Source organism: Clupea harengus, chromosome 4, assembly GCF_900700415.2.
Source record: "Clupea harengus chromosome 4, Ch_v2.0.2, whole genome shotgun sequence".
NCBI lineage: Eukaryota > Metazoa > Chordata > Actinopteri > Clupeiformes > Clupeidae > Clupea > Clupea harengus.
The window spans coordinates 13,005,374-13,031,068 of record NC_045155.1 but is presented as its reverse complement, the minus strand read 5'-3'; the positions used below and the strand labels follow the sequence as shown (position 1 = coordinate 13,031,068).

Genomic DNA, 25,695 nt, shown 5'->3' with positions numbered 1-25,695 from the left:
CAGTCTACATCCACAAGCGACGGTTGTCTTTCGGAATATAATTCTCGAGCTTGCTTCGCTTACACGCATCCAGTGCTGTAGGCCCTAAATCGCTTTTAAACAATGTTAGCAAAACTCTCGTGATAACCTAAAAAGAGATGTTATGATCCTGTGCCCTTGTAGCCATTCCCTTCCTAAAGCATACGCCCATGAAATTCAATCCGACTACTTTGGGCAGGAGAAGAGGAACGGCTATAACAGACACAATAACACCCCATTTCGCCATTGCCATAACTAAGGCGTCTTTTGATATAAACTAATTTACTAGTATGGTATTACTATCCAAATTGTAGGCCTATGTTTAACCGTTGCCTATAACATACGTAACCTACAGATGTTGAGAGGAAATCGGTAGGATACTATGTCGCCCGCTGTGGCCAAAATAGAAGCTTATGGCTACAATGTTGCAACTTCATCTGCCGGTGATTTTAAAACAAATACTGATACTTAAGTCATATACGACTCTATATCCAGACAACTGCATTATTAGCAACACTTAAACATAGGAATGTAATTGAGATTATGATTTCGTCTTCGATACAGGATTTTCTATCATATTTTATTCACAAAGATATTTTCAACGCCCTTAATGGCATATAACAACTTGACAAATCACCTTTACAGTCTAAAACGTCAACAAAGGTTACATTAGATGTTACATAGGAAATAACACGAGAAAAACAAAACAATTTGGCTAACCTAGCTTACATCCCGCGGAGACAAATATGGTTCCTAAGCATTTGACCCAAAACACCTCCCTGCCATCTTGCAAACAATGCTGCAATACAAAAAATATAGCTATATGACCTTAATAGTGCATCTATGACAAAAATGGTTTCTGTCTAAACTCACCAGAAGGGTAAGTAGGACTACAGATTACTCACCTTTGAAGATCCACGCGAAAAGACTAGAACACCATAGAAAACCAGCAGGAGTTTGAAGCTAAATGACGTCTAGATCAATAATCAGAGCATATGGACAGAAAAAGATTTTACAGTTCCGTATTTGTCACATACACCCATTATAGCAATGCTTCATTCTCCACCACACGGGCTTCCACTGCATTCGGTGCTATCTACCGAAGGTTATTTTTCTTAGCGAGATGAAAATAGCGGGTGCTGGTGGATCGGTTCACTAGCTAGCTTTAGAGATGGTTGAATGCCTTGATTTACTGAAAAGATTACGTCAACTCTCACTCCACCGTCTTGACTGTCAGCTGGAGGAACCAATTGTATTGGGCTTGTCCTTGAGCGTTGTAGTCGTTACCCAATGACTATCTTCAAAGTACATGAAGGGTTGGTACTGCCGTCGTGACGCAATACTGCAGGATTTCTTACGGCCCACGCACCATTATTACTGGGTCGTCCGCCTGTAGTGTGAAAACACGCCACCTGGCAGAAACTTGATGAAAGTGTAACCAGTTCGTTTTTGGTGTTGTTAAACGCTTGATGTTAATACTTTAACCAAGAAACTTGAGAATTTTTTTTTCGATATTGAACCAGAAATTTTAAATATAAAATGTATTCTATCTTGAAACACCAGATGAAGATCTCTACCGTTGGATTAGCAGCACATTAGTGCCACCATTCTAAATGTATTTCTTCCAAAAAAAGTTTTATGTCCCAGCATTTACATATACTACCCCTCCCCCAAAATAACGTTTTGTTTTCATGGATAATCAGGCATATAGATGTTTCTATCAAGAGTGGAAGCCAAAACCAAACGTTTTTCACATGAGACCTTTTATTTATTCACACAGACATATACCCCCACACAATTCCATGTTTTAAAAAAAGCAAGCATGAGACTAGAGTAGCAAGTCTGTGTGCATCACCATTTATTACAGTTCAAAGTCCTGAATTCAAAAAAAAGATTTGTAGCAAAGGAAGCAAAGTCCTTTACAATTTAACGCTTGTAATCTCTCTTTCTTTTAAATAAAATTGAGGGGGTTTGAAAAAAAAGGACTCGGCCATAACTTCACGACAGATTTCAACAACCAAGGGGTTTATGGACAGCAGGCTCTGATGAACCATTTCAGCGTGGGCACAAAACTCAATGACAGTTTTGAATAGGAGACATCTGGTGCGAACACATCGTTCTCTAATGCTGGTCATGCTGTACGGATGCGTCACACTCTGATGAGGTCCTTGGACTACAGAGCTCAAGCATCATTGCGATGGCCCAACTTTCTGCACGAGCTACAGCTTCCGGTCATGAGCATGGTGACTTGAAGTTGACAGGGGAAAAAAAAAAAAACATTCAATACCACACATCATCCACTGGTCAATCCAGAGCTCCACTGACCATTTCAAAATGCCACCAAATCAAATCCAACCTTACATTTGTTACAACAACAATCCCCCTAGGCAGCCAATTTCAGGACATTTTTAAATACATGGTTTCCTTCTTTCCAAGTGTCAACAGTAGTGGAGAATGCATGGTGATTTATATTAAGAGCCAGAAACCGCCTCACGTTGGAAAGAACAGTTTTGCATTTTCTAGATCCATATCTACCCATCTTGTTTTACCTCTCGTTGAATACTGAAAGCAAAGTAGGATGAAATGAGGAATATAGAGGAATACAGAGACCTCTCCTTCCATCCAATACAAATCAGTGTCCTTATTTCATTGCTAAAATCAGTCAAAATGAAGAAATAAAGTTGCCTTTTTACTTAAAAAAAATCAATTGTAAATGTCACAACAAAAAATGCTGGGCTCTTTTAAGATCCAATTTAGAGGCAGTCTAACTACTTTCCTTAACCCCTCAGCAACCCCTGGTATTCATTCAATTAAATATATGTATATATGAAGATATATATACAAAGTCATCAGCAAAACCTTTTGTTTAAAAGTCTAATTTTTTATTATGCTTTCGTTTTAGACCCAGGAGTCTAAAGGACAACGGCTCAATGAAAAAAAAAAAAGGGGGGGGGAAGAAAATGAAATCAGGATATTTTCCTTTTTTGTTACTGATGTTTAGCTGATTTCTCTCTCTTTCTCTCTCATAGCTTGGTGTTGAATTCTGGCATGGTGAAAACCTCCTTTACTGATGGTCACATGTGGTTTACTAAGACAATCTGCCTCCCTGCTTCTCCCGCATCCAGGCCTGGATACGCTCCTTTAGCTCTGGCACTGTGACACAGGAAACACACACACACACACACACACACACACACACACACACACACACACACACACACACACACACACACACACAAAAAACAAACACGTAAGAAATATATATATATATATGCTGAGTGTCTGTATGCATCAAACATGAGAGGGTCATCTATGACATACTGATGTATGTTTTTCAAACATATATATCCCATAACACAGTACATTACATTGAGTGTGGATGCCACAATAGCATTACAATAGTTTGTTTAAACGTTTGTGTATGTCTTCTCAAGGTTGTGTGTATGTGTGTCATTTACCAGACTCCAGCATGCTCTCGGTGAGTTGCTGACGGTTGAAGGGGTCCGTCGGAGAGTTGAGGAGGTGCCGCAGGATGATGGAGCGGTCCATGATGCAGCCGGACGGCAGAATCACCGGATCACTCATCAGGGTGTCCATCAGAGGGTCTATCACACAGGCACAGGCAGAGAGAGGACTGATACCACAGCTCTACCTCACAGATCACCAGACTGAGACAGCTGCCAGGCTGCTACAATTATGAATTCACATTATTGTGTAGCGTACTCCTATACGTCCAATTAAACTACAGGACACATATGAAAAACTAGGCAGGGATTAAAAATAATACTCTTGGGATCACCAGTGATGTTTCACTTTAGGGTTCCAGTTGGTGACCCTTCCAAGTGGGTTTTCCCCCTCCGTCATACGTCAAAAAAAAATTAAAGGGGGAATGTAGGGTATATCTCCCTAAACTACCTTTCCCAAATACTATTCAGCCACCAGGCTGGCTATTGTGAGGGTAGAGAGACCTTGTGACCAAAGTGTGTGAGGCAGGGCTGTGTGTTTGTGTGGGTGGCAGAGAGGTAGAGAGAGAATGAGAACGGTTAGAAAAAAGTGTGAGATGGATAGAGAGACAGCCAATCAAAGAGATCGAGGTCATATTGACCTTTGAACTCGTCAGGGGCATCACTGTAGTCCATCTCTGACTGGGAGTTCTTGGCCACGATCTCCTCCACTTTATCCGAGAGCAGCTTGAACTTCTCAATGGCGATGGTGGACTTGATGCCAGCCTTGCGCATCTTAGAGATAACCTCCTCAAACAGCTCCCTGCTATAAGACCTCTGGAACAGGGGAAAAAAAAAAAAAAGAGACAGACGGTTTAAAAAAAGATGAGTAGGGAGAGATACAGACAGTCAACAGTAAACTCTGAAAAAAAGATGAGCCAGTCTCCCCTACAGGGAAATAAAACAGCCTCTTTGTGCTTTCCATAAGCATGGGGGATAATATTACACAGCATTTATCCTCCCTTCCCCCCATCGGACCAGTGCTCTGTGGAACAGGCAATTCAATATCCGGGGCTTGCTGACTGAGGCTTTTTGGGTCTTTGCTTCCCCAATTTTATTCATCATTCGGGGGGTGAAACCCATATGATGAGGTTAAAATATGTGGCCTCAGCAGATGGAAATGGAAGGTTCTGGGGACTTTTATTTCTGATGTTGATTTCTAAACCTGACTGCCCAGATATCTTAGAACTGTGACATTTCACATCTAGGACATTTTGCCCTTTCACCTCTAGGCCATTTTTTTTTTTTTTTTTTTAAAGGCCTTAAGCTATACAAAAATCACACCGTGTCATCTGCAATGGCCTTGGCGAAGCGTGCGCAGTCCAGCTGCAGGTAGATATCAGTCAGCTGGTCCAGGAGCTTCTTGGGCTCGAAGCCGTACTTCTCTGGGTTCTCCACCTTTAGGTCACGGCACTTGGGTCCACAGAGCTGCTGGAGGTTAAAGTTCAGCATGGCGGCCAGGCGGGGTCCCAGCTCCTGTGGGGGGCAGCAATACAGACAACCTGTCAGTCACACGTTGGTCTTTTTTTTACAGCTGCATTCTTTCCACGGACTCAGCCAAGCACTGAAGAGATGGTGGAGCTCACTTTCAATCGTGTCTGCACTCCCTCTCCTCTGCCGCTATCTCCTTTTCCCCCTCCAGCTAAATAAAACCGGTGTTCTGACCCCCCTCCTGCAGCTCAACTTTCTCTGGGGACTATAAATACCTGAGGTGATCAGGGGGCAAAATGGCCCATCTGTACTGACTGTAAAACACGAACCCCCTTCTGTTTCAACGCCCTACAGCTGCAGCGCACTACATTTAATGACGAGCATTGTTTTGTGCAATGCATACAATTATTCTTATCAATTCAATTGTTAAACCTCAAAAATCATGTGTTTACTTGAAGGCTTTAGCTTTATGCTTGCAAGAGTAGTGCTCAGAATATTTACTTACATTTACAATCGGAAAATCTACAAATCACAAGTCTACAATTCAATTTCACGATCATTTCCCAACTCTACAGCTCCCTAAAAGATACTGGATATTGCTGCTGCTTTGAGAGGCAAAGGGACATAAGGACGTCCCATTGTTGGGGGGGGGGGGGGGGGGGGGGGGGGGGGGGCACTCACGGGTCTGAGGAAGGGCTTCTGGACCTGCTTGGTCAGAATGTGGAACATGTCTACAGTCTCGGTGGCCAGGGCCAGGTAGGAGCGCGAGACCCGCTCGTCCTGCGTCAGCTGTGACTGGCGGCTCTGCTGCTGCTCCTGGGGACAACATCAGAGACAACATCAGAGACAACGTCTTCGAACTAACAACTGTGTCACACCACCCAATAGCAACTGTCAGAGAGCATCCTGACCAAATCAACTGGAAGTACTGTGAATTAATTTGCATTTTTTTCTACATTCACTTTAGCAACTAAACATCAATCACAGTGCATCACAACTTATTCTCACCTTAGTGAGCTATGGTAGCGGAAATTAATGTGCATTTACAATAAGAATAATTACAATACGTGTAATTATACACATGTATAATATATTAGTGCTGTCAGTTTAACGCGTTATTAACGGCGTTAACGCAAACCCATTTTAACACCGCAAATTTTTTTATCGCGAGATTAACACGAAATGGATGATAAAAAGCTTCTGAATGGAAAGTTTACTTTTAAAAGTTGTGTTGTGCAAAAGAAGCGAGTTTCACTGTTGTCTGAAAATGTCAACAGGCAGCTGGCTGAAAGCAAAGAAGTAGTAGGCTTACCTTTTATTGGTAACCTAACTGTTACGGTTCAATGTTTCTAAAATAAGAGGCCTGACTGCTATGTTCCCAGCAAACTTGAAAAAAAGAAAATATTAAGCCATGGTTTAACTGCACTATAGGCTGAGTCCTTGTTTACCTGAAATGTGCACTTTATAATTTTATTTTGTACCGCCCTGTTTGGCAATATTGGTTTTCAATAAAATAAAACATTTGCATAAAGCAAGCCAGTCAACTTTTCCATGTTGATAAGGGCATTAGCGTAGATGCGTCAGTTATAGATTAACGTCTATTTATAGATTAACGTTATGTATAAGGTTAGCCGAACTTGCGGTTTTCGAGAGAGGTGTTCTTTTTAACTTGTACGACTCGTTTAACACCGCAAGAAAACGTATTTCTAAATATTTCTATTTATGTTTGCGGTGACACATTACATGAGCACGTTTTCACCTGCGTCAGTTATCGGACACTCCCACTTTGTTCCACTTACAGTGTTGGTTTTCGAGATAATAATATGCTTTCCTCCTGCTTTGACATATAGGCTACCGGTCTAATTTCTGTACAAATGACTGTCACAATATGTTTTGACAAGAAAACGTTAATCTAACTAGTGTTATTTTTGTTTAATTTGAGTATTTTGTGGGCTTTCTTTGACCTGATTCAGTTGTAGGTGCAGTCTATTCACTTAAACATGCACAAAACAAACATGGCATGATTATGTATGTTATATATTAAAAATGAAGACATTTATTATTACGGTATTGTAATTGTACTTTTGTTCGTGGAAATACAACATTTTAATCTAATTCAACTTTGTTTAAGTTAAACTGTAAACGCAACTACGGAAGGCGACCTTCCTCACCAAATCGCGTTATTCTCCCGCCCAATTTCTCAACAAGTGCCTTTGACATAGGTCTAACGACCAGAGTAATCGGATTTGGTCTCTGTAAGCATCCGTCTTTTACATTACATCATGCTAGCTGTATTAGCATTTGAAATGACAGTTTAAAATCACAGTCAAACTTCATCTGGAGAGAATAAATCTGACAGTACAACTTTAAGACGAAATGAAATATTGGTAGCGCCGCTAAGTGTTCCACACTATAAGGTACACGCAAAAGTACAACACTATTTCACAAGTTTAAATTAGTTCTACAGAGTAAATTTTTTTTCAAAAGTTAAGCTTAAATGCCATATTTTTGTGGGAGCTCACGTTTCTTTCCATAGTCACTTACGAGAGTGAATGTAAACATGACAACGCTGAAAGTGTCCGATAATTGACGCGTGCCGGTAATTGACGCAGTTAAGATAAAATAAAAATAAAATGATGGAAAAAATAAATAAACGAAGGGACATTTAGAATAGATACAAATTAATTAATCGCGATTCATTTTGAGTTAACTATGACATAAATGCGATTAATCGCGATTAAATATTTTAATCGTTTGACAGCACTAATATATATATATATGTGTGTGTATTAATATATATATACACACACAACCAATGTTTAATGGGTAGATTAATATAAGGTCATGAGTGCAGGTCAGACTGTCTCCTGCAGTGTAGCCATAGATGAACTGACCCTGGGCAGCTGATCCCACTGCTCCTTGTTCTTCATCTCCTCCTGGATCTCATGGATGCGCTTCAGAGACTCCAGGCTCTCGTCCAGGAGGAAGGTGGTGTCGTTGATCAGCATGTTGATGTAGCGCACAAACTGCTTTCCAGAGCTACAGGAGAGGTGGACACACAGACCGACGCATTATTACAACTTATCACTATTATTACTCTTTCAGGCTTTGCCAGTATTGATTTGCACACCATTTCAACTATCCTTGATGGCACACTGAAATGATGAACATGGACCCAAGCAAGTACCCCAGTGGTGGTTTACTCACTTGAACTCCTCTAGGAAGGTTCCGTGATGTGCAATGTTCTGCCACAGGCTCTTGAAGATGGTGCTGATGTGGTAACGGATGGTAAACTTGTCATAGAACTCACTGGTGGCACCGGTGTGCTCCACATCTGTACAGAGAGGGGGGGGTTACTTTCTTCTCACAACACAGCTGTTGTGCACTGTGTGTTGACAGGCCACGGTCAACAACCAAACCTCTGATTTCAAATGGCACGTGTGTTCTTATATGCAGCAGTAGGCTCTGAAAGGCACAATCTGTTTCTCACCAGTGTAGAACTTCATGAGAGCTGGGACCAGCTGATTGATGGCGATCGGGTGGTTCTCCATCATCTCGAAGAAGCGCTGGGTGCGGGGCTGCACCGCCGGGTTGGTGACGAACAGCACCTCCACCAGCTTGGCGATCAGGTAAGGGTTGCGGATGTAGTTCTGACTGCAGATGAAGACGATCAGGAAGGTCACGATGTCCTGAGTGCAAGGCTCGTACAGCACCTGAGGAGAGTACCTGCACACACACCCCAGTCAGTATCAAATCACCAGGAAGCGATGGAGTTCAAGGCTACTGTGGCACTTCAATTCGATTTCACACCATGTTTATACCCAATCAAATAAAAACGTACTGCACAATGAAGAGCAGGAACTCTGCTACGTCCTCAATGTAAAACTCTGGCAGCGCTGCAAAGCTCTTGGGAATATCTGGGTTGAGAGGCAGCGTCATACTGCAGCACAGAGGAAAGGAACAAGATTTAGTAGGAACCACACATAACTAGAAAATATATCAAGCCAATGTGCATTGAAAAAACACAATATAAATGCATGGTTGTTCAGTACCATAGTTTTTGACAGAAATACTTAATAAAATCTAAGGAATAAAAAAAAAAAAAAGAGGTGGTACATACTTGGGGTAGGCAGGGTCCACCAAGCGCAGGACGAGCTGGATCACCATGCTGTAGAACTGCAGGCAGCGGCGCAGCAGGTTTTCATCCAGCAGCCCGGCGTCTGCACAGGCCTTGGCGCGCACCAGTTTCTGTGGATAGAGACAGGTGGAAGGCATGTTAAACCACTATGACGCTATGTGTAGGTTGAGCCTATATGAGCAGTTGTGTTTTTGCCGCAACACCATGTAGACGAAGCTGAAGTCGTCGGCAGAATGACGAGGACAGATGTAAAAGCTTAAGAGGCTGTTGTAACTGCAGCAGTGGAGTAAAGGCGGTATGGAGGCCCACCTTCAGCTGGGTTTTGCATCTCTTCAGCATCTCCCTGTGGCGACTGGCCAGGGGTAAGTCCTTCCATTGGCTCTCGCTGTTTTTCAGCTCCTCCACAGTCCTGCAACACACACACACACACACACACACTTACTTCATGAACCCTGGGGACATTCCACCACACTGAGTGTGTGGCTGTAAACCCAAGCAGCCAACACATCTCAAAGAAACGTCACAAGTTTTATTTTGATTTGACCTGCATTTGAATTTTCAGACACCAGAGGGCCCTAGTGGCTCTAGCTCCAGCTGGCTGCATAACGATGGGGAAAGAGAAAGAAAAAAAAGAAAGAAAGAAGGCAAAACACGTCCAGAAATCTGAGCGCTCCCCTCTCCTCTCCTCCCGGGGCCAGTGTTCTGGAGCGGCGGTCTTGAACGGCTGCCACTAATGCAGCGCTAACCCACATAAGCTGTTATTCCAGGAGACGTCTGCAAACAATGCTACATTAAGGGAGCCTGAAGAAGGAGAATCATTTAAAAAAAATAAAGCCTCCCTCTCGTTCCACTACAGTAGGGGGGGTGGGGGGGGGGGGAATGGGGGACTTCAGGGGGAGTCCATTTGCTATGGGAGTACTACAACCAATCGTATTACATGGCCTAATAGGTAAAAGCTTTGTGTGGTCCATTTTATAAAGCCAGCCTTCAAGACTTCCCTAATGAGAACATTGGTTGTACAGTCAACCACGGGCATTAGCGATCCTGGTCGTTAGTGCCCATATCAGTATGTAGTATTGACAAATGAGATTCTGAGACACAACAGTTAGAGTGTACACAACCCTAAATATGACATTCAGAACTTTCACTTTAAGTGAGCAGCACAGACGCCATGCGTTTAAGCGCTGAGGGTGGCAAAGGGGGTGTGGTGGAGGAGAGACTCCCTGTAATTCTCCAGGCTAATCTGGTCATTGTGTTAGCAGAGCCCCCACTGATCTGGACCAGCTAGTAATCCCCTTTGATCGAAAAGCTGCCCCAACAACCTTCACATTGTCCCAGCAATGTGGATTAAATAACAAACAGTGGCTATCTTCAGAGATTTACAGGCCCTATCAAAACCATCTTGGTGTCCCTTACCTTTCTAAATGTGCAGCGGTAATCTGATAGTCAGAGAGGGTTGTCTTAGGGAAGTGTGTGTGTGTGTGTGTGTGTGTGTGTGTGTGTGTGTGTGTGTGTGTGTGTGTGTACCTGTTCAGGTCCCGGATGGCTCGGAGCCTGCGGATGTAGCGTCGACAGCCAGGCAGGATGGACAAGTGGTGTGCGTGCAGCGTCAGGAAGAAACACTCCGTTGGAAACTTGGGCTCCGCAAATTTAGATGGGATCTCATCTGTGAACACCACACCAGACAAGCAAGGCCTTCACATCAAGTCCGACAAGAAGAGTATTTCATAAATGCAGTGAATGCAAGGACAGTAGATGGCCTTCTCAATTACTCAATGACAGGCATTTAATGGTAGGTTTGCTTTCAGGGAACCAAGGTCAGTATTCGGTTGCAGATATATTAGTAAGTCTTATAATGGGACTTTGTGATACCCCAGTCAAATTTATCTCTATTCAAGTTGTTGGAAAAAAACAGCCTTCATTTAAAAATCTGTCTGATGGGAACACTGAGCACATTTCTTTTTGTAAGCGATTCCTTACTAAAAACGGGAAAATGCAACACATCTAGATATAGTGTTTCAGATGAACATTGCAGCCTTTAAAGGCAGAGTCCACGATCCTGGCAAAAGGTTGTTCATATTTGAGCTTAACAGCCAATCAAATTCCACCCCTCGCTTCTGTGCACCTGAAATTAACCATGTAAATTGGCTGGAACTGTTTATTGTTCCAACCAAGCCACTTTGTTTGTTTACAGAGCCGGGACTGTACACAAACACTTTTTTTAAGTGCACGGACTGAATGGACAGCTAGAGGACCAAAACGAGGAGCAATTTGCTGAATTAGTCGGAAAACGAACTTGGATTCGAATCACGGACTGTGTATAATGCACGTCCTGGCTGTGTTACTCACGCAGCTCGCCCAGCCAGCCCTTGAGCTCCTCCATCGTAGCCTTGAGCCGGGTCTCCTCTGTGCTGACTTGCAGGCGACACTTGGGATGGAAGATATAGAAGGGGTCCACCGTCTCCAGCTTGATCTTCATGCTCAGCTGCTGCAGCACCCACAGGAAGTTCAGCATGCAGCCGTCTGTGGAGACCATCTTGTCGTCCGTCTGTGTGAGAAGATGGAGGGAGGACAGAAGAGTGTGAGAGTGTCCACAGTAGAGAATGAATAAACAGCTGTTGAGGGTATGATAGTTAGGGTACATGTTCAATGTACCACCTTGTACTGGTTTAATATGTGTTCTAAAAAAATCAATAAATAAATGATCTCCTCCTAGACAAAACAGCTGAACAAAATGTATCTAATCAAAACAAAAGAAGCAGTAGTGCTGTCTGCCTTAATGAGACTCAGAGAAAATCGTGTTGACTTGCATCAGATAGCCAATGAGTGGATGCCAATCTCACCTGCATCTGGGCCTTCTTCACATTGCGGTTGACCAGAGCGGCCATGTAGCTGAGGGCGGCCTCCCTCGTCTCCCCGTTCAGCAGGATGTTGTGGAGGATTTTAAAAAGGTCACCCTGACATCACAACACATCTTAAATTAATTTCACATTTACTAGCCATCAGGGTCAAAGATCATGCATAAGAGAGATGTTGGATCAGCAACAAATGAATATGAAATACAAAAACTATTTTCTGCTTGAAGGGTATCGTGTACTACCACTGAATGATTAAACAGAGGGGAAAGGGATCGGCTGATTCTCTTTATTGCTCATTAAAAGCCTGAGTCAGAAAATGAGTTACGAGACTGTCTAAGAGAGTGAGTATGTGGGTAGACGTGTGTGTGTGTGTGTGTGTGTATTTCAGGGTACCCGGGCTGACTCCAGATAATGCTGCAGGGACTGGCTGACCACACGCGTGTTCTCCATCGTAATGGCAGGGCCTGAGAAGTACTTATCCCCCACTTTGGTCTGTAACAGGAAAGTCACACACACACAAACAGAAGTAGTCGTACACACCCTTTGCAACAGGGCACACAGCTTATGGGTGAGTAGATAAAGAGCAAGGGGGAGACGAGGCTGTGTGACTCACGTCATCCTCTGCAAACACAGACAGGCTGAAGAACACTCCGAGGAAGGACAGTCTCTGGACCTCTCGACCCCCAGCCGGGCTCAGTGGCCCCGGACACCACAGTGGGAGGTAGGTGATCTGCGTGGTACAGTCGCAAAATTAAAAGACTCACATGGGCACCGTCATCTCCTCCCAAATTGATGACCAGAGGGGTGAAGTTTGGGTATCGTCCGTATTTTTGCGTTGCCAGCACTTACCAAATTGCACACAGGATGAGTCTTGCCAAACTTGATTTCACAAAGCTCAGCTAAAGCCTGTAGAGCCAACAAAACACAAGATTAAAAGGAGACGAGACAGATTCTTCTATCCTTTTTACATTCCTGAGATAACATTTTTGAGACCCATTTCCCGACATTCACAGCAGGGCTCTAGTACTTCAATAAGAGTAATGAGTGTTTCTCAGCTAATCTTTCTAATGGATCTCCTCTTTGTTCTCGTGTTCAGTTCTCTAACTGCTGCATCCGTGGAGCTTTGAGGCACTCAAACACTGGAATCGAATCAGGCACTGAAACATCACCATGTTCCCTCAGACTACCTTCAGCACCCACACACTTTCTCACACACACGAAGGTGACTGTGCTCACGCCGCTCAGCACTAGACACCCCGTTGGCATGGTACCAGGAGGAGAGGTGCGGGGTGGGGTGGTCGGGCGACTGGAAAGTCAGGTGGAGAGCGAGGCAGCCAATCACAGAGCGCGCTGAGCGTTTCACTTACCATCAGGGGGTACTTGAAGTTGTCACTGTCAAAGGAACATTCTTTCACCGCTAAAGCGAGCCCTTGGAGGATGGGAACGAAGATCTGCGGGGGGAGAGAAGTATGACAAGAGACGCGGCGGGGGAGCCGTTAGGAGGGGAGGCGGCAGAAAAAGGAAAGCACTGAAAAGACAGACAAATCCGTTTGACTGGCAAGTCAAAGGGAAGCTGCCCTTTCATAAGCACATCTTAAGAGTTTCAGAGCAGCGGGAGGCGCATGTAGCCTTATGTGTTTAGAGAAAACTCAAGTGATTGGGAAGAATGAGAGACGGGAGGGAGAGAAAGAAAGGAAGAGAGGGGGAGGCAATAAAAAAAAAAAAAAGAGAGAGGAGGGAAATGAAAGAGAAAACACGGCCAGCGTGTGTTCCACATCACTGTCTCCTTCTTTCCTCCCCTAATCTGCTGTGCTGAATGCGCACCTGTTTGAACACCTCCTCCTCCTGGTGAGTCATGCGGAGGAGCTCCAGGATGAAACCGTACGGAAGGTTCCGGCACAGCATGTAAGGGACCAACAGAGAAGACTGCAGCGGAGCCCTGCAACGGGGGGGAAAAGACAACGCTGCCGTCAGGACCTTCTTTTTAAAGAGTCCATACATGTGCACTTGCAAACTCATACATTCTTGCACACAGATGTAGACACAAGCCGATGTACAATACTAGTAGACATAATATTATTATATGTCTAATCAATGTCTAATCAATATCTGAAAGCCTGTACAGCCTTTACGTTAAAATAAATACATAAATAAAATAAACTTGAGCCACAACTCAAGTACAAGGAGACTCAAAACAGAACAGGTGGTTTAGTAACAGGCCACTGGGCTGATTGATGTTGGCAGGTAGCATAAGTGAACATGTGGTGAAGAGGAGCAGCTGGTGGTGGAGGGGACTGACCTGGGCTGAGTGAGGGCGCCCTGGAGCACTAGAGCAGCATGGGAAATACACTGGGAGCGAATGTTGCTGAGCAGCTGACTGACACAAGGCTGGCTGCAAATCTGAAAGGGCAGGGATAAAATGCACGGAGGCGTGAGGCCATGGCGGACAGGTTCACAGGACACACACACAAACACATATGGGATTCCCCCAACAGGCCCATTTGCGGAGGATCAAGTTTCACTTGCAGTAGAATGAAGCTGCACTATTCTCCTCGAGAACATATTTTTGAAAACTGATAAGACGATTAAACTGGCCTCAAACCACACATTATTCACGCCATTTCCTTGTTCAGAGAAGCTCATTCGTTATCCAAATTTAATGTTTGAATCTTTCACTTTTTCACTTGTGCTTGCCCGGTTATGGGTTTGTGGGATGTTCACACTTAATCAAGACGAGGGAACATCAACATCAATGCAGCCATATTATTGCATTGGCTGGCTGTCTCATTCCACAGTCATCTCAGCTTTGAAATTCCCACTGCTCTCATCAAGTCATCATCACAAAAAACATCACACTTTCACGTCTACACTGATGTCTCCACAATGCTGCAAACAGAAACCACTCAACAGTGGAACTGGGGTCCACGCCGGGGTGTGTGTGTGTGTGTGTGTGTGTGTGTGCGTGCGTGGGTGTGGGGGGGGTGTTTGCTACCTTGGGGGCCTTCCTCTCCTCCATGCCCACACTGTCGAAACGCTCGATGAGGTAGTTCAGCATCTCCGTCTCCTTGCATGCCTCGATGGTGAAGCGGTCGCTGGCCGAGTCCGACACCGACACCCCTCCTGAGGCACCCAGGCTGCGGAGGGGGGAAAGCCAAACAATACAATTAAAATGAACAACTCAAACAAGCATGACAGCAGGGAGGAAAAACACAACAGCAAGAGCAAAACTGTCCTAGAGAGAACAGAGGGAGAGAGGGTATGAGAAAACGGAATGGGAAGAAAGAGAGAGTGCGAAATAACGGGTTGAGAGAGAGGGCATTCTTATTTTCCTCTAAAGGAAAATGTCTTTTTTTTTCTGCTGTGCTGTAAACAAACCCCTCCTGGCCTTGTTGTTGCATACTAGAGGGAGCCATCACAATCTGCCAACATCACCATTTACATTCTGACTGCAGTTCCTGTTTTTTCCATCACGCACAACCAACACTGAATTTGATGCAGGGGAAATGTTGAATGCGTAGAGGCTTTCAGGAGCTGCTTGCAAGAGTAATCTGGTCTGCCTCAGCACATCGCACACACACACACAGCGCATAATCAAAAGGTGCCACAAGAACGCCCGCGGAACGGCGGGCTCTTGTGACAAATGCGTGGTTAGTGGAGGATTTTCACAGGCACACTGGAAGCCTGGCCAGAGAGGATGAGATGCAATGCTTCACTCCACAGCAAAGGCCTACCAGACCTACGTTAGTGATGTTACTGATCAACAAAAACCCAGCAAAAACTACTTGTGACGCCTCACGTTTTCACGACAGGGCAGAACACCAGAAAATGTCCGTTAATCTCATTTGTAGTATACAGTCTCTCATTTCTGTGCAGCATGAGAGCATCAAAAACACCCACAAAAAGCTCAGCATGGAAATACCAATAATCTCGAATAAAAAAAAAATTATTCAGATAACATAGATGAACAATGGCTTACTATGTGAAATGCAGGGACTTTGCTAGCTTTCCATCAGACATGAAATTAAAGCAGCACAACGGAGGAATTGCTAACGAGACGCTAGCGGCTAAACCTAGTGAAACCTGTTGAAATTTGCTTACTTTGACACTATGACAAACTAGTGAGTCAACAACTTTCCTAACACAGTCAAACATCAAGCAAGTGCAACACAAGACAAAGCAAGATGGCAAATAAGTAAGTCCGGCAGAGAGTAGTACCCGGGCGGCTTAAAAAAAAATTACATAGCGCAGTAATATGCCTAAGGACCCTGGTATGGCATTGGCACAGAGGCCATTCTCCATATTAAACGTCATTGTAGCGCCCCAATTTTTTAAGCTGTTATTTGAAGGTAAAATTGCTAATCCTATCCCTAAAGTACAATTGCTACATACTGTTACTTTAAGTTAAAACAAACTCCTTTATGAAGGCCAGGGGCAGCAGACAAGCAGCCTTGCACCTGCCCTTGCACTGGACCGGAGATGGCTCAGGGAAGTGGGCTCTTGGCCCCCGCTATCTAAGTGCCCAACACCGGAGGACAGCCTTGATGTGGGCACCAGCTCTGTTAGTGGCCAGGCGGCACGCGCAAGCATGCATGGCACACACAGGAGGGGGGCGACCCGCTCTGACACGAGCAGGGGGCACCGGTACCTGGAGCCAAACTGCACCCGAGAAAAATCCTCCTCTTCCTCTTCAAGTTCTTCATCGCTACTGTTGGGAGACATGTCGGAGAGGGCAAAGAAGAGGAGGGAGAGGGGGCTTGGCCGCCGAGAGAGCCAAGAGACAGACAAAAGCAGGAGCGACAGATGACAAGAACAAAGGAAAAAACAGAATAAAGATAGAGACCATAAAAAAAGACAAAAGAAAAACAGCAGGTACAGGGATGGAGCAAGGCATGATGGGAGAGGAAAAGGGACGTTCCAATGACTAAATGTTATGATGATGCACTTGTCAGGACAACAGGAAATTCATTCAATACCAGAGCACTTTACCAGTATACATCAATTTATAATTGATGCACTGTATTAGGCCTTTCACGGTATTAGGTTATTCAAATTCATCCATGACGCAAAAAGTTTCCATTCACATAAAATCTTAACCATTTCTGTAGTCGCCTATATTCAAATCATGCACTTTTCAAACACCACAGGCATATTTATGGCATCTCTGTTAGTACTGAAACATTAGCTGGGGGGGATGACATTTCAGAGGAGTATTTCACAAAGCAAGATTTCTGCACTAGTGTGATCACTGTCATTACGATTCTGAAAATCCAGACCAAATGTCCTGTGGGGGTCCTGCTTTGTGAAAAACACCTTTAAAAGTAAAAACCATCTTGAAATGTCTTCCTTTTTTCATTTAGAAGGGAGGGAGGGTTAGATATTCTTGCACACTGCATTCGTGGCCTCTTTAACACAAATGTAACCAACATCACTCAGCAATGATATCACGGTGCAGTACACACAAGGCACCGTATATGAATTACAATCGCTACAGCTCAGCCCAAAAAGGGTAACGGAAGGTTGGGGGGGGTGGGAGGATGCTCGTTAGCTGGATTAGACGTTTTAGTTGCCACTGCCTCACACTGCAAATACAATCAGGCGGTACCTAGAGGGCATCCTGGCGGCAAGGGCAGTCCGTCTAGCCCTGGCACTAGGTGAGCTGGGTGGCAGCAGGGGTAGGGACATGGAGCTGGGGTGCACCTGCTGGGGGGAACTGAGGGAGGCCGGCAGGGGGCTGAAGGAAGGGCCCTGTCCAGGACTGAGGGGCCCAGTGGACCTGGGGCTAGGGGGGATGGTGGAGGTGGAGGCCCAAGGGGAGTTGAGGGAGTAGGGCCGGTAGCGCTGGGAGATGGGCAGTGGGGGGGTGGGGGAGCCCAAGGCTGGGCGGAGAGGTGGCGGGTCAGTGGGAGAGAGGGGGGAGGTGGGAGTAGTGGCCGAGGAAGGGGTAGAGGCAGACGACGGAGCACTCATTCGGGCTGGGTTCAGGGCCAGAGGATGGGGACTACACCCATACAGACTGGAAACAACAGTGAAGAAGAGATTTGGCACAAGGAAAACAGAGCACACAACACAGACACATAGGTAATATAACAAAAGGTTTACAATAAGAATAAACAAAAGGCAATAATGGTGAAAACATCCACAACACTGTAGTGCTGGGTGAGGACAGACACAGGGAATCTGGAAGGTGAAGGGTCGGGTAAAGCCATCCGGAGTGGGACAACACTTGCCTGGATAGAGAGCTGGCACCAAAGGAGCCGGCGCAGGGCATCATGGGACTGCTGCCCTGGCTGGAGGGCGGCTGCAGGGTCAAGTGGTGGTCAGGGGATTTGGCAGCGGTGATTGGCTGAGACGTGGCGGTCAGGCTGGCAAAGGGGTTGTGGACCCGCGCCTGGGTGGACATCATGAGAACCTCCATCAGGATTTGGCCGATGAGGTCTTTGAAATCCGAGTAGACTGGGGAGGGGGCAGGTAAAGAGAAAAGGGGGCATGAATTAGGAACAAGATGCATCAGCATCTCAAATTCTTCCCAATGTCCTGCTTAAGTGCTGGCCACTGTCCACCAGGACCAGCTACTGTCTCAGTTGCATTGCAAAATATATAATTTATGTTGCCATGTATTCATTTAGCAGACACATCTATCTAAAGTTTGGTTAATTCTTTCAAACTCCACATAATCCTGATATAGGAGAGCATCATATCTGTCAGTAGAAAGTGAGCATTTTGGTTTCTTTGTGCCCCTCCTCGTCCCTGTCTCACCATCTTTTGGGTTCTTCTGCTGGAACTCGGCAGCTAGGGCTGGGAGGAAGATGACGTCGCGGTCCTGCTCCTTCCAGGACACGCGCAGGATCTTACAGATGAGCTGCAGGGCCTCCTCCTCAGACACATCAGGGTTGGATGAGGACTCCTGACATGGGTGGGTGGGTGGACGGACGTACAGACACACAGAAACACACACACAATTAGCCGTTGAGCTTTATTCCCAATACTGGCTATGGCTGTTTATGCTCCAGTGCATATATTAGAGCGGTGGTGTTGACAGGGTGGCATTTATGAGGCTGACATTTACGCTGGAGTCCAGGACCCAGTAGCGGATTGGTTCAATCTTTAATAAGAACAGCTGTGCTCAGGCACAGTCAACAAGCTGTAGTGTGAGGCAAGACTGACGTCGATGCTGTACGCAGCAGACCATGAACATGTTTATCTGCATCGTGGTTTCAGAAAACAAACCTGAAATGGGATGGTGTTCTGTGTGATGAAGAGCTTTGCCTTTTTAATATGAAGTTGATTAGATTACAAATTCACATATCTGCTATTTAATCTGAAGAGTTACTTTCATCAGTATCGGCAGGCAATGACGTAATGCAACATGTGTGCCTTCTCAACCTGTCATGCTCTTGGTATATTGGCTATTCACGTCTTCAGCTCAAAGGGCAAGCACCACATTTTAATGTCCAAGGAACTTTCCATCAATGTATTGAAGCGCCTGTATTATTCCAAGCTAAAAGCATGGACACACTGGTTCAGAAATAATTTAGTGGGATCAGTGTTATGAGGCTGAGCTTTGCTTTAGTTAAGGTGTAGCTGACAGACAATTATGCTACATGCCATTCCAAATTATGGGCAAATTTACACCTTGAGAAGTCTAGGAAATTGGCCACATTTTTGTGCCATACAATCATAGCGTAATATATAGTCAGAAACACTGACAGCTTTTTTTTATTTTAATCCATTCTTATTAAATCATTTAGGCAACAGTGTATGAGTAGTTACCATGAAAGAGTAAGTTCTCTACACTTTACTTCACTCTCTGTGTAGCATATATTTTCCTAACAGGGATAATTGCTCTTTGGTCAGTCTGGGGGAAAGAGGGGCCAACCTTCTCAGTGAGGTTCCTCTTCTCTCGGCGATCACTGTCTTCGACCTCCATGTTCTCGATTCCTGAGTCCACATCCACCTGGGACATGCTGAAAGACACAGGGATAAGTCAGGGCACATGAGGCCTCAAAAAACAAAAGGCACTTGTGCTTTCACCTGAGGGCTCATCAGCATTGATATGTAACTGTTTTCACAACTTGTGCATTGCATGAATTATGTTCCTTTTCCAGCATTTTCTTTTTGTTGTCGTTTATTCTAAACCGTTATCTTGATGTACTCCCCGCCCTTCAAATTTCAGTATCATAGCTGAAGAGACCAATCAAACTGTATGAAACAGACTTTTTGCCCTCATGACAGACTAATGACTCCCTTCATGCAGTACTGCACTACCAGGCTGATAAAGGAAGAATGGGATGCGCTGGGGGAGCTCCATGCCGTGTCACTCACTGGACCCACACCAGTGGGGTTATTCCTGTGCTGCCGCTTACCTCTTTTCACAGGAGGCAGTGTCAATGTCCATGCTTTGGGATCGGGACAGGGTCTGCGACTGGGTTTCCAGGCTGTTGGAGGGCGAGCTGGACAGAGAGCTGACGCCCTCGCTGCTCTGGCTGCGATACGCCACCCCTGCAACCACAAACACCAGTTAGGGTCTCACTCACATCAGCTGAAATGCACACACTCACATGGGATTCATGATATGTCATTCAAATACTGACTGCATTAACTTTTGATTATTTCAAGTGTTTACATGAAGCAAAGAATACACTATGGTGTTTTGTGAAGAGTTGCATAATTGCAGGGTTACGGCACCTAACAAGCTCATCATATCCATCAGTATCCAACGAATAGCAATTAATCTAGCAGGGATTCTGGGCATGTGACCAAACCCTGACACATAAAACACAAGTCATAGGACCCGACACACAAGAGTCCCTGTGTTACAAACAAATGAGGAGAAATGATCTACACATTCTTTGAACCCAAGAGATTTGCTTCAAGCCACCTGGCAACCTGTGTCACAACAAAAGCAGGTCTTGTTTGCTTGGAACAAACACTGACATGCCCAGAGGCCATCTGGGCACAGTGACCTGGTCTTCCAGAGAAACAAGGGCATCTAAATGCATCTAACTACTAAGTAGCCCCAATCGATCCTAAGTGTATTTTTAACTGCTTGGAGTGAATGGCCTTGGACAACAACAATATCCCAAAAGCGCTGCCAGATTTTGCAGCTGTACCATCAGTGGTTTATTAGCCAATGGATTTCTAAAAATGACACTGGCTTTTCTTACTTGCTTACTTACTTCTCCTACTCTGATGGTCTGTTCTAGAAACTAAAACTAAAATCCATTTTCATTACAGCTCCCCCATTGTTCCTTCTGTCCCTGCATAGAACGGAGTTCAGCCTTGTTTTCCAGAAAGCACTTGAGCTCTTCTCTTACTGGAGTTGACAGGGCAATAAAAAAAGCAAACCAGGCTCTATTGTCCTGGTGCAGATTCTAGAAAGGCGCAGCCATGCAGCCAGTCCTGTTTTTTTTTGTGCTAAAACAACACAATCATGAAGCCTGATGTAATGAGTGGACTGTACAGGTCAACTACACAAACTCTAATGAGGTGAAAGACCCATTGGGTCCAGGCTAGCCTGAATCATGGGATTTTTCACAGGACTTTTGAATATGGAGTATTATTATACCACTATCCACTTTGAAGTTCATTTGTTATTGTTACCTGTCCTCAAAAGCTTAAACTGCTATTTGAAAGCACAACACTCGTTACTAGTCTGACTAGGCCCCGTCCATACAACAGTGAAAACAGAGTTTTGGAGAAAACTGAGAAGTTTTGTGGCATTTGTTTTGTGGCCATGTGTCCACATGACAACGCCGTTTTTGCAGCCTGAAAATGTATACCCAAACACAACCCTTATGTTGCAGTGTGGAACAGGGCTGTTTGAAAACGGTGACAACACGGTCCTCTCTTTATTCAATCAGGTTTCATTCTCCATGAAGCTTCAATCTTAGCTCCGCCCTCCAAAGTCTTCACCATGTCATCCGTGTCAATGAATAGATAATCTATTTTTGATTGTCAGCCAACATGGTTATCAGCCAATTTGTTCCATTTCTACAAGGAGGATCTAATCTCCAGTATCAGAAACATCAGTGGCCAAAGCCTTTTCTGGGTTCATTTGAGATAAAGTGATGCTAAATTCTAGCAAACTTAGGCAGGGTAAGTTAACTTGAGAAATTCTGTTCGCCCAAACCACGTTTTCCTGCTGATTTATTAGCGCCATTGCTCTAATAATAGATCTTGTTTGGTCGTAAGCTATAACTTGCATAACAACCTATCATGCCAGAGCGTTTTCCCTTGCTTTCGTGTTTCCAAGCAGACACGGATGAGTTCTTAAAACTTTACATACATTCCATTGTCATGTGGACGGGGCCTTAACCTTACAGTACAGGCCTTCCTATTGGGTCAAAGAGCAGGAGCAGCTACAAAGCTATTGACATACTTATAAGACCGATATTAGCTTCATATACATATACCTTACTGTGACATAGGTGTTATTAACAGTCTAACACCTAGAATAGACAGGTGAGAAACTAGGTCCAGTCCAGCCTGAGCTGAACTCTGTCCCATAGAGAGAGGTGCTGAGCCTGCTACTGTATGACTCTGCACTTTCCCTTCAGAGCGACAGCACAATTATCCTTCACCAGCAGGACGCAGCAGGTAACCTCTGCTTCAGCAGACAACTGATCACACCTTATGACTACATATTATCCCCACACAGGCTTTGTGCATCTAGTCCTGTAAGCATCTATATAAACATGGTACTTCTGTAGCGAAGAAACAGGCAAGGCCAGTGGCTGAAGATATGGATAAGATATGAAGATATTTGGCCATTTTACACATTATTCACTAGCATCCCTACTGCTCAAGGGAGACATGGAGAAAGACTAAATCATTGGGATAATGACTGTAAACATCATATGTGAAAAACAGTTTTACTTTCACTGTGGAACCAGGAAAAGTGAGGGTAAAGTCAGATGGTGATTAGACTGCTTTGATGTTCACTGTTGATACAGAAAAGTACAATAGTTTCCTGGAAACAGAAAATAACTCCATTGTGAATTACACTCATTCAGATCTTCTAAAATTAGAGTCTTTAGTACAGTTTAAATCAGAGAAGTGGCAGAGAAAGACAAACCACTGAATGGGGCTTTCCCTCATAACACATATTTCAGCTCAGTGGCCACAAAAACAAGAAACTTGAGCTATGCCAGAGGCATGTAAAACCAGGAAGATGATAACAATTAACAGAGTATCAATTTCAAATAGTAGAGTGAATGTAGTAAGGACACTACCACTCAAGTAGAAGGGAGACACAATTACTCACCATATATTCTAAAACTGTATTTCAATTCAATTTTGTATTTCATAGTCATCAAGTAAATCAACAGAGACCATTGAATATGCCATCCCCACGGCTGGTGTTGTTTACAAGGTTCTCTAATTTAAAAGGTCACAACAGAGGATAAAAGAGACATCTCCCACCATGTGCTACATGCTCTGTGTCACTAATTAAGAGTGAACCAACTGCAGCACTTTTACCTGAGGCACCCATCGGAGAGGTGGCAGGGGTGGTGATGCTTTGGGTGTTCAGGCCCAAAGTGTGAGAGGGAGCAGATGGCATGGGCTGTGGCGGGGCTCCTGAGGGGCCGGGCAGAGGCCCCGGAGGGGTCTCTCTCTGTGGGGACGTAAGGGGCGTGCTTAGAGGGGTGCTGGGCTGAGACGTCTGCCCCCCTGCCAGCCGTGCCAATCGCCTCCTACGGATCTGTTAAACGCACAAACACCAGGTCAGGTTAATCAGATGCCATTTCCATTACTGTGCCATGTGTGACAGACCCACATCTCCAGATCAATACCTAAAAACATGACCTATTTAAAGAGTTGTTGGCAAAGCTTACATTGCTGTGGGGAAAAGTAGAGGGGAGTAATTTTGTTTACTCAAACTACAACTTGTTTTCAATAACAGCATAGGCCTATTTTTTCCCCTACAACATGGTCCTAATGTGGATAGGTAAGAGAACAAAGTGTAAGAAGTCATTGCTCCCTTTAGCACTTGGATGACTACAAAAAGGACATCAAAACGAGGGGTAATGCGAGAGAGAACAGCATTCCTCTGCAGTTCATGACTAAAATCCATCTTAGTGCTATTTATATAGAACCCTATGGTCGAGTTCTGTAAAATGCATAACGTCAGGAAAGATAGGGGGATAACATAACACAGTCCTCTGAAGCAAAAGCACGGTTGATGAGTGGACTGGTCATGATAATTATTCATTTGATTTGATGAGGGGAAACACCTCCGTCGGAATAATATATCGGATTCAGATTGTATCTCAACTACATCTAGTGAATAACTAGCTCGTTGAACTAATTTACTACATTCGGATCTGTCGAGAGAAAACAGACATCTCAAACAAAACATGTCTCAAGTTTTTTTTAAGATAATACAAAAATGCAACTACACATACGCATAAAATAGTATTTTAGTTCATGATTGGATGATTATTGTGGGGACGTGCAGAATCTGAAAACCTTAAGAGTCTGGAATCGTGATTACATTTTCATAATTTTCGTATGAGTTAAAACACATTGTATAAGACAACAACTAAATCGTTCATTGGTAATGGATACTGTGCATAGCTTGTCGTGAATGAACGTGACATGTCCTATCAAACGACACTACAATCCTTAGAAATCTAGCTAACTTACCTACCTAGCTTGCTCGCAGGCAAACATAACATTTTGGTTTTCTAGTGAATGTGACTATGAAAATACATGGCAGCAGAGAAATGCAAGACACTCCATCATGTTTTTGTCTGAATCTGAGGGTACGAAGAATACATTTCCCCGTAGCCATCCAAAATGCAACAAAGATGGACTTGTTTATTTGTCTTGGCGTTAACTAGCATAGCTCGCTAGCTATGACCAACGAAAGAAAGCTAAACGTGTACATAGTGAGCTAATACAACTTGATGATTTTAAATGAAATTACACAAATATAACATGATTCTGACATATGGTGCTGTATCCTACATCCCCCAGAGAATATATTTCTAATCCCAACAAATAATACTCTAGAGTTTCCTCTCGAACCCAAACCCTGAGTATTTTAGCTGGCTAACTCAGATAGCTGGCTAGTTAGCCTTCGGCTAAAAGCTACTGTATCATGCTAGCGAACTAGCTTACAGGGAATACCCAATGCCTCGACTGAGGAAAAAGGTGACAATGACATGCAATCAAGCCCAGAGTATTGTGAAGTCAATTAGTATACAGCAAGGGCGAAATAAATACAGTCTTTCTCATGTAAAAAGAACGTTACGATGAGAAAGAAGAGTGACCTTACCTCGTCGGCACTGAGCTCTTCCATCGTCTTCCTTTTAATTTTAGCTAAATAATTTTGCTAGCCAGCCAGCTAGCTATCTTATAATGGCCAAAAGTGCATAGTCCACTAAGTCAAACAAAGAGCAATAACGTTAAACCTTGATTGTCTTGCTAGAATGTTTAAATTAAAAGGAGAGACACATGTACAGTTTCTTGTTGGGATGCTTTCCTAACCGAATTCTATGAAGAATGAAACAAACACAAAAGTATTATTCGTCAAAGCCAGTCAAAACACCACCGCGGCCATTTTGGATATCAGATCACGTGACTTAGGGCAGATTTCAAGATGCGGTAGTCCTCTGAGGTCATCTGAGAGGTTGGCCTAAATTAAAATGATTGCAACATATTTGGCTACATGATCATACACGTAGCCAGAGTGATTTTGATGTATAAAGGAATAATCCCATTAACACTGTGTGAACACAGTGAT

At 44.2% G+C, this 25,695-nt stretch overlaps 2 protein-coding genes across 21 annotated transcripts in view; both read right to left on the bottom strand.

Annotated features, from left to right (window-relative positions):
* Nucleotides 1–1,061, bottom strand: part of LOC105899010 (kinesin-like protein KIF1B) — a 48,925-nt gene extending 47,864 nt beyond the window's left edge. For 17 of the 18 annotated variants that reach the window (XM_031566293.2, XM_031566299.2, XM_031566294.2 and 14 more), the window contains exon 1: nt 924–1,061. The gene's annotated coding sequence lies outside the window, so the exon portion shown is untranslated. The other variant, XM_031566282.1, reaches the window with a different exon arrangement.
* ube4b (ubiquitination factor E4B, UFD2 homolog (S. cerevisiae)) lies at nt 923–25,541 on the bottom strand. Of its 3 annotated transcripts, none has more exons than XM_012826129.3 (29): nt 25,228–25,541; nt 23,427–23,649; nt 20,312–20,447; nt 19,825–19,912; nt 18,705–18,852; nt 18,176–18,401; nt 17,551–17,961; nt 16,594–16,701; nt 14,941–15,082; nt 14,248–14,348; nt 13,773–13,887; nt 13,316–13,399; nt 12,798–12,854; nt 12,562–12,678; nt 12,342–12,440; nt 11,934–12,047; nt 11,440–11,638; nt 10,618–10,756; nt 9,400–9,499; nt 9,073–9,200; nt 8,794–8,892; nt 8,443–8,678; nt 8,160–8,286; nt 7,847–7,991; nt 5,634–5,768; nt 4,806–4,997; nt 4,124–4,298; nt 3,477–3,623; nt 923–3,171 (listed from the first exon to the last, which is right to left on the bottom strand). In XM_012826129.3, exons 1-29 carry the CDS (start codon nt 25,249–25,251, stop codon nt 3,107–3,109), a joined length of 4,080 nt encoding a protein of 1,359 aa, XP_012681583.2. In that variant the 5' UTR covers nt 25,252–25,541; the 3' UTR covers nt 923–3,106. The 3 variants fall into 3 exon arrangements, with proteins under 3 accessions (XP_012681583.2, XP_031422139.1, XP_031422140.1); XM_031566279.2 differs by having other exon boundaries at nt 16,594–16,653; XM_031566280.2 differs by lacking the exons at nt 16,594–16,701; nt 17,551–17,961.
* Between the last annotated feature and the right edge of the window lie 154 nt (nt 25,542–25,695).

Bases quoted from the DNA above. Each gene is read 5' to 3' on its own strand.
- ube4b (XM_012826129.3), bottom strand. From the start codon at position 25,251: ATGGAAGAGCTCAGTGCCGACGAG. The intron at 16,702-17,550 runs GTACCGCCTGAT...TCGGCGGCCAAG, and splicing joins GCCGCCAGGATGCCCTCTAG to CCCCCTCTCCCTCCTCTTCT. The intron at 13,400-13,772 runs GTGCGCATTCAG...CTCCCCCCGCAG, and splicing joins AGGAGGAGGTGTTCAAACAG to ATCTTCGTTCCCATCCTCCA.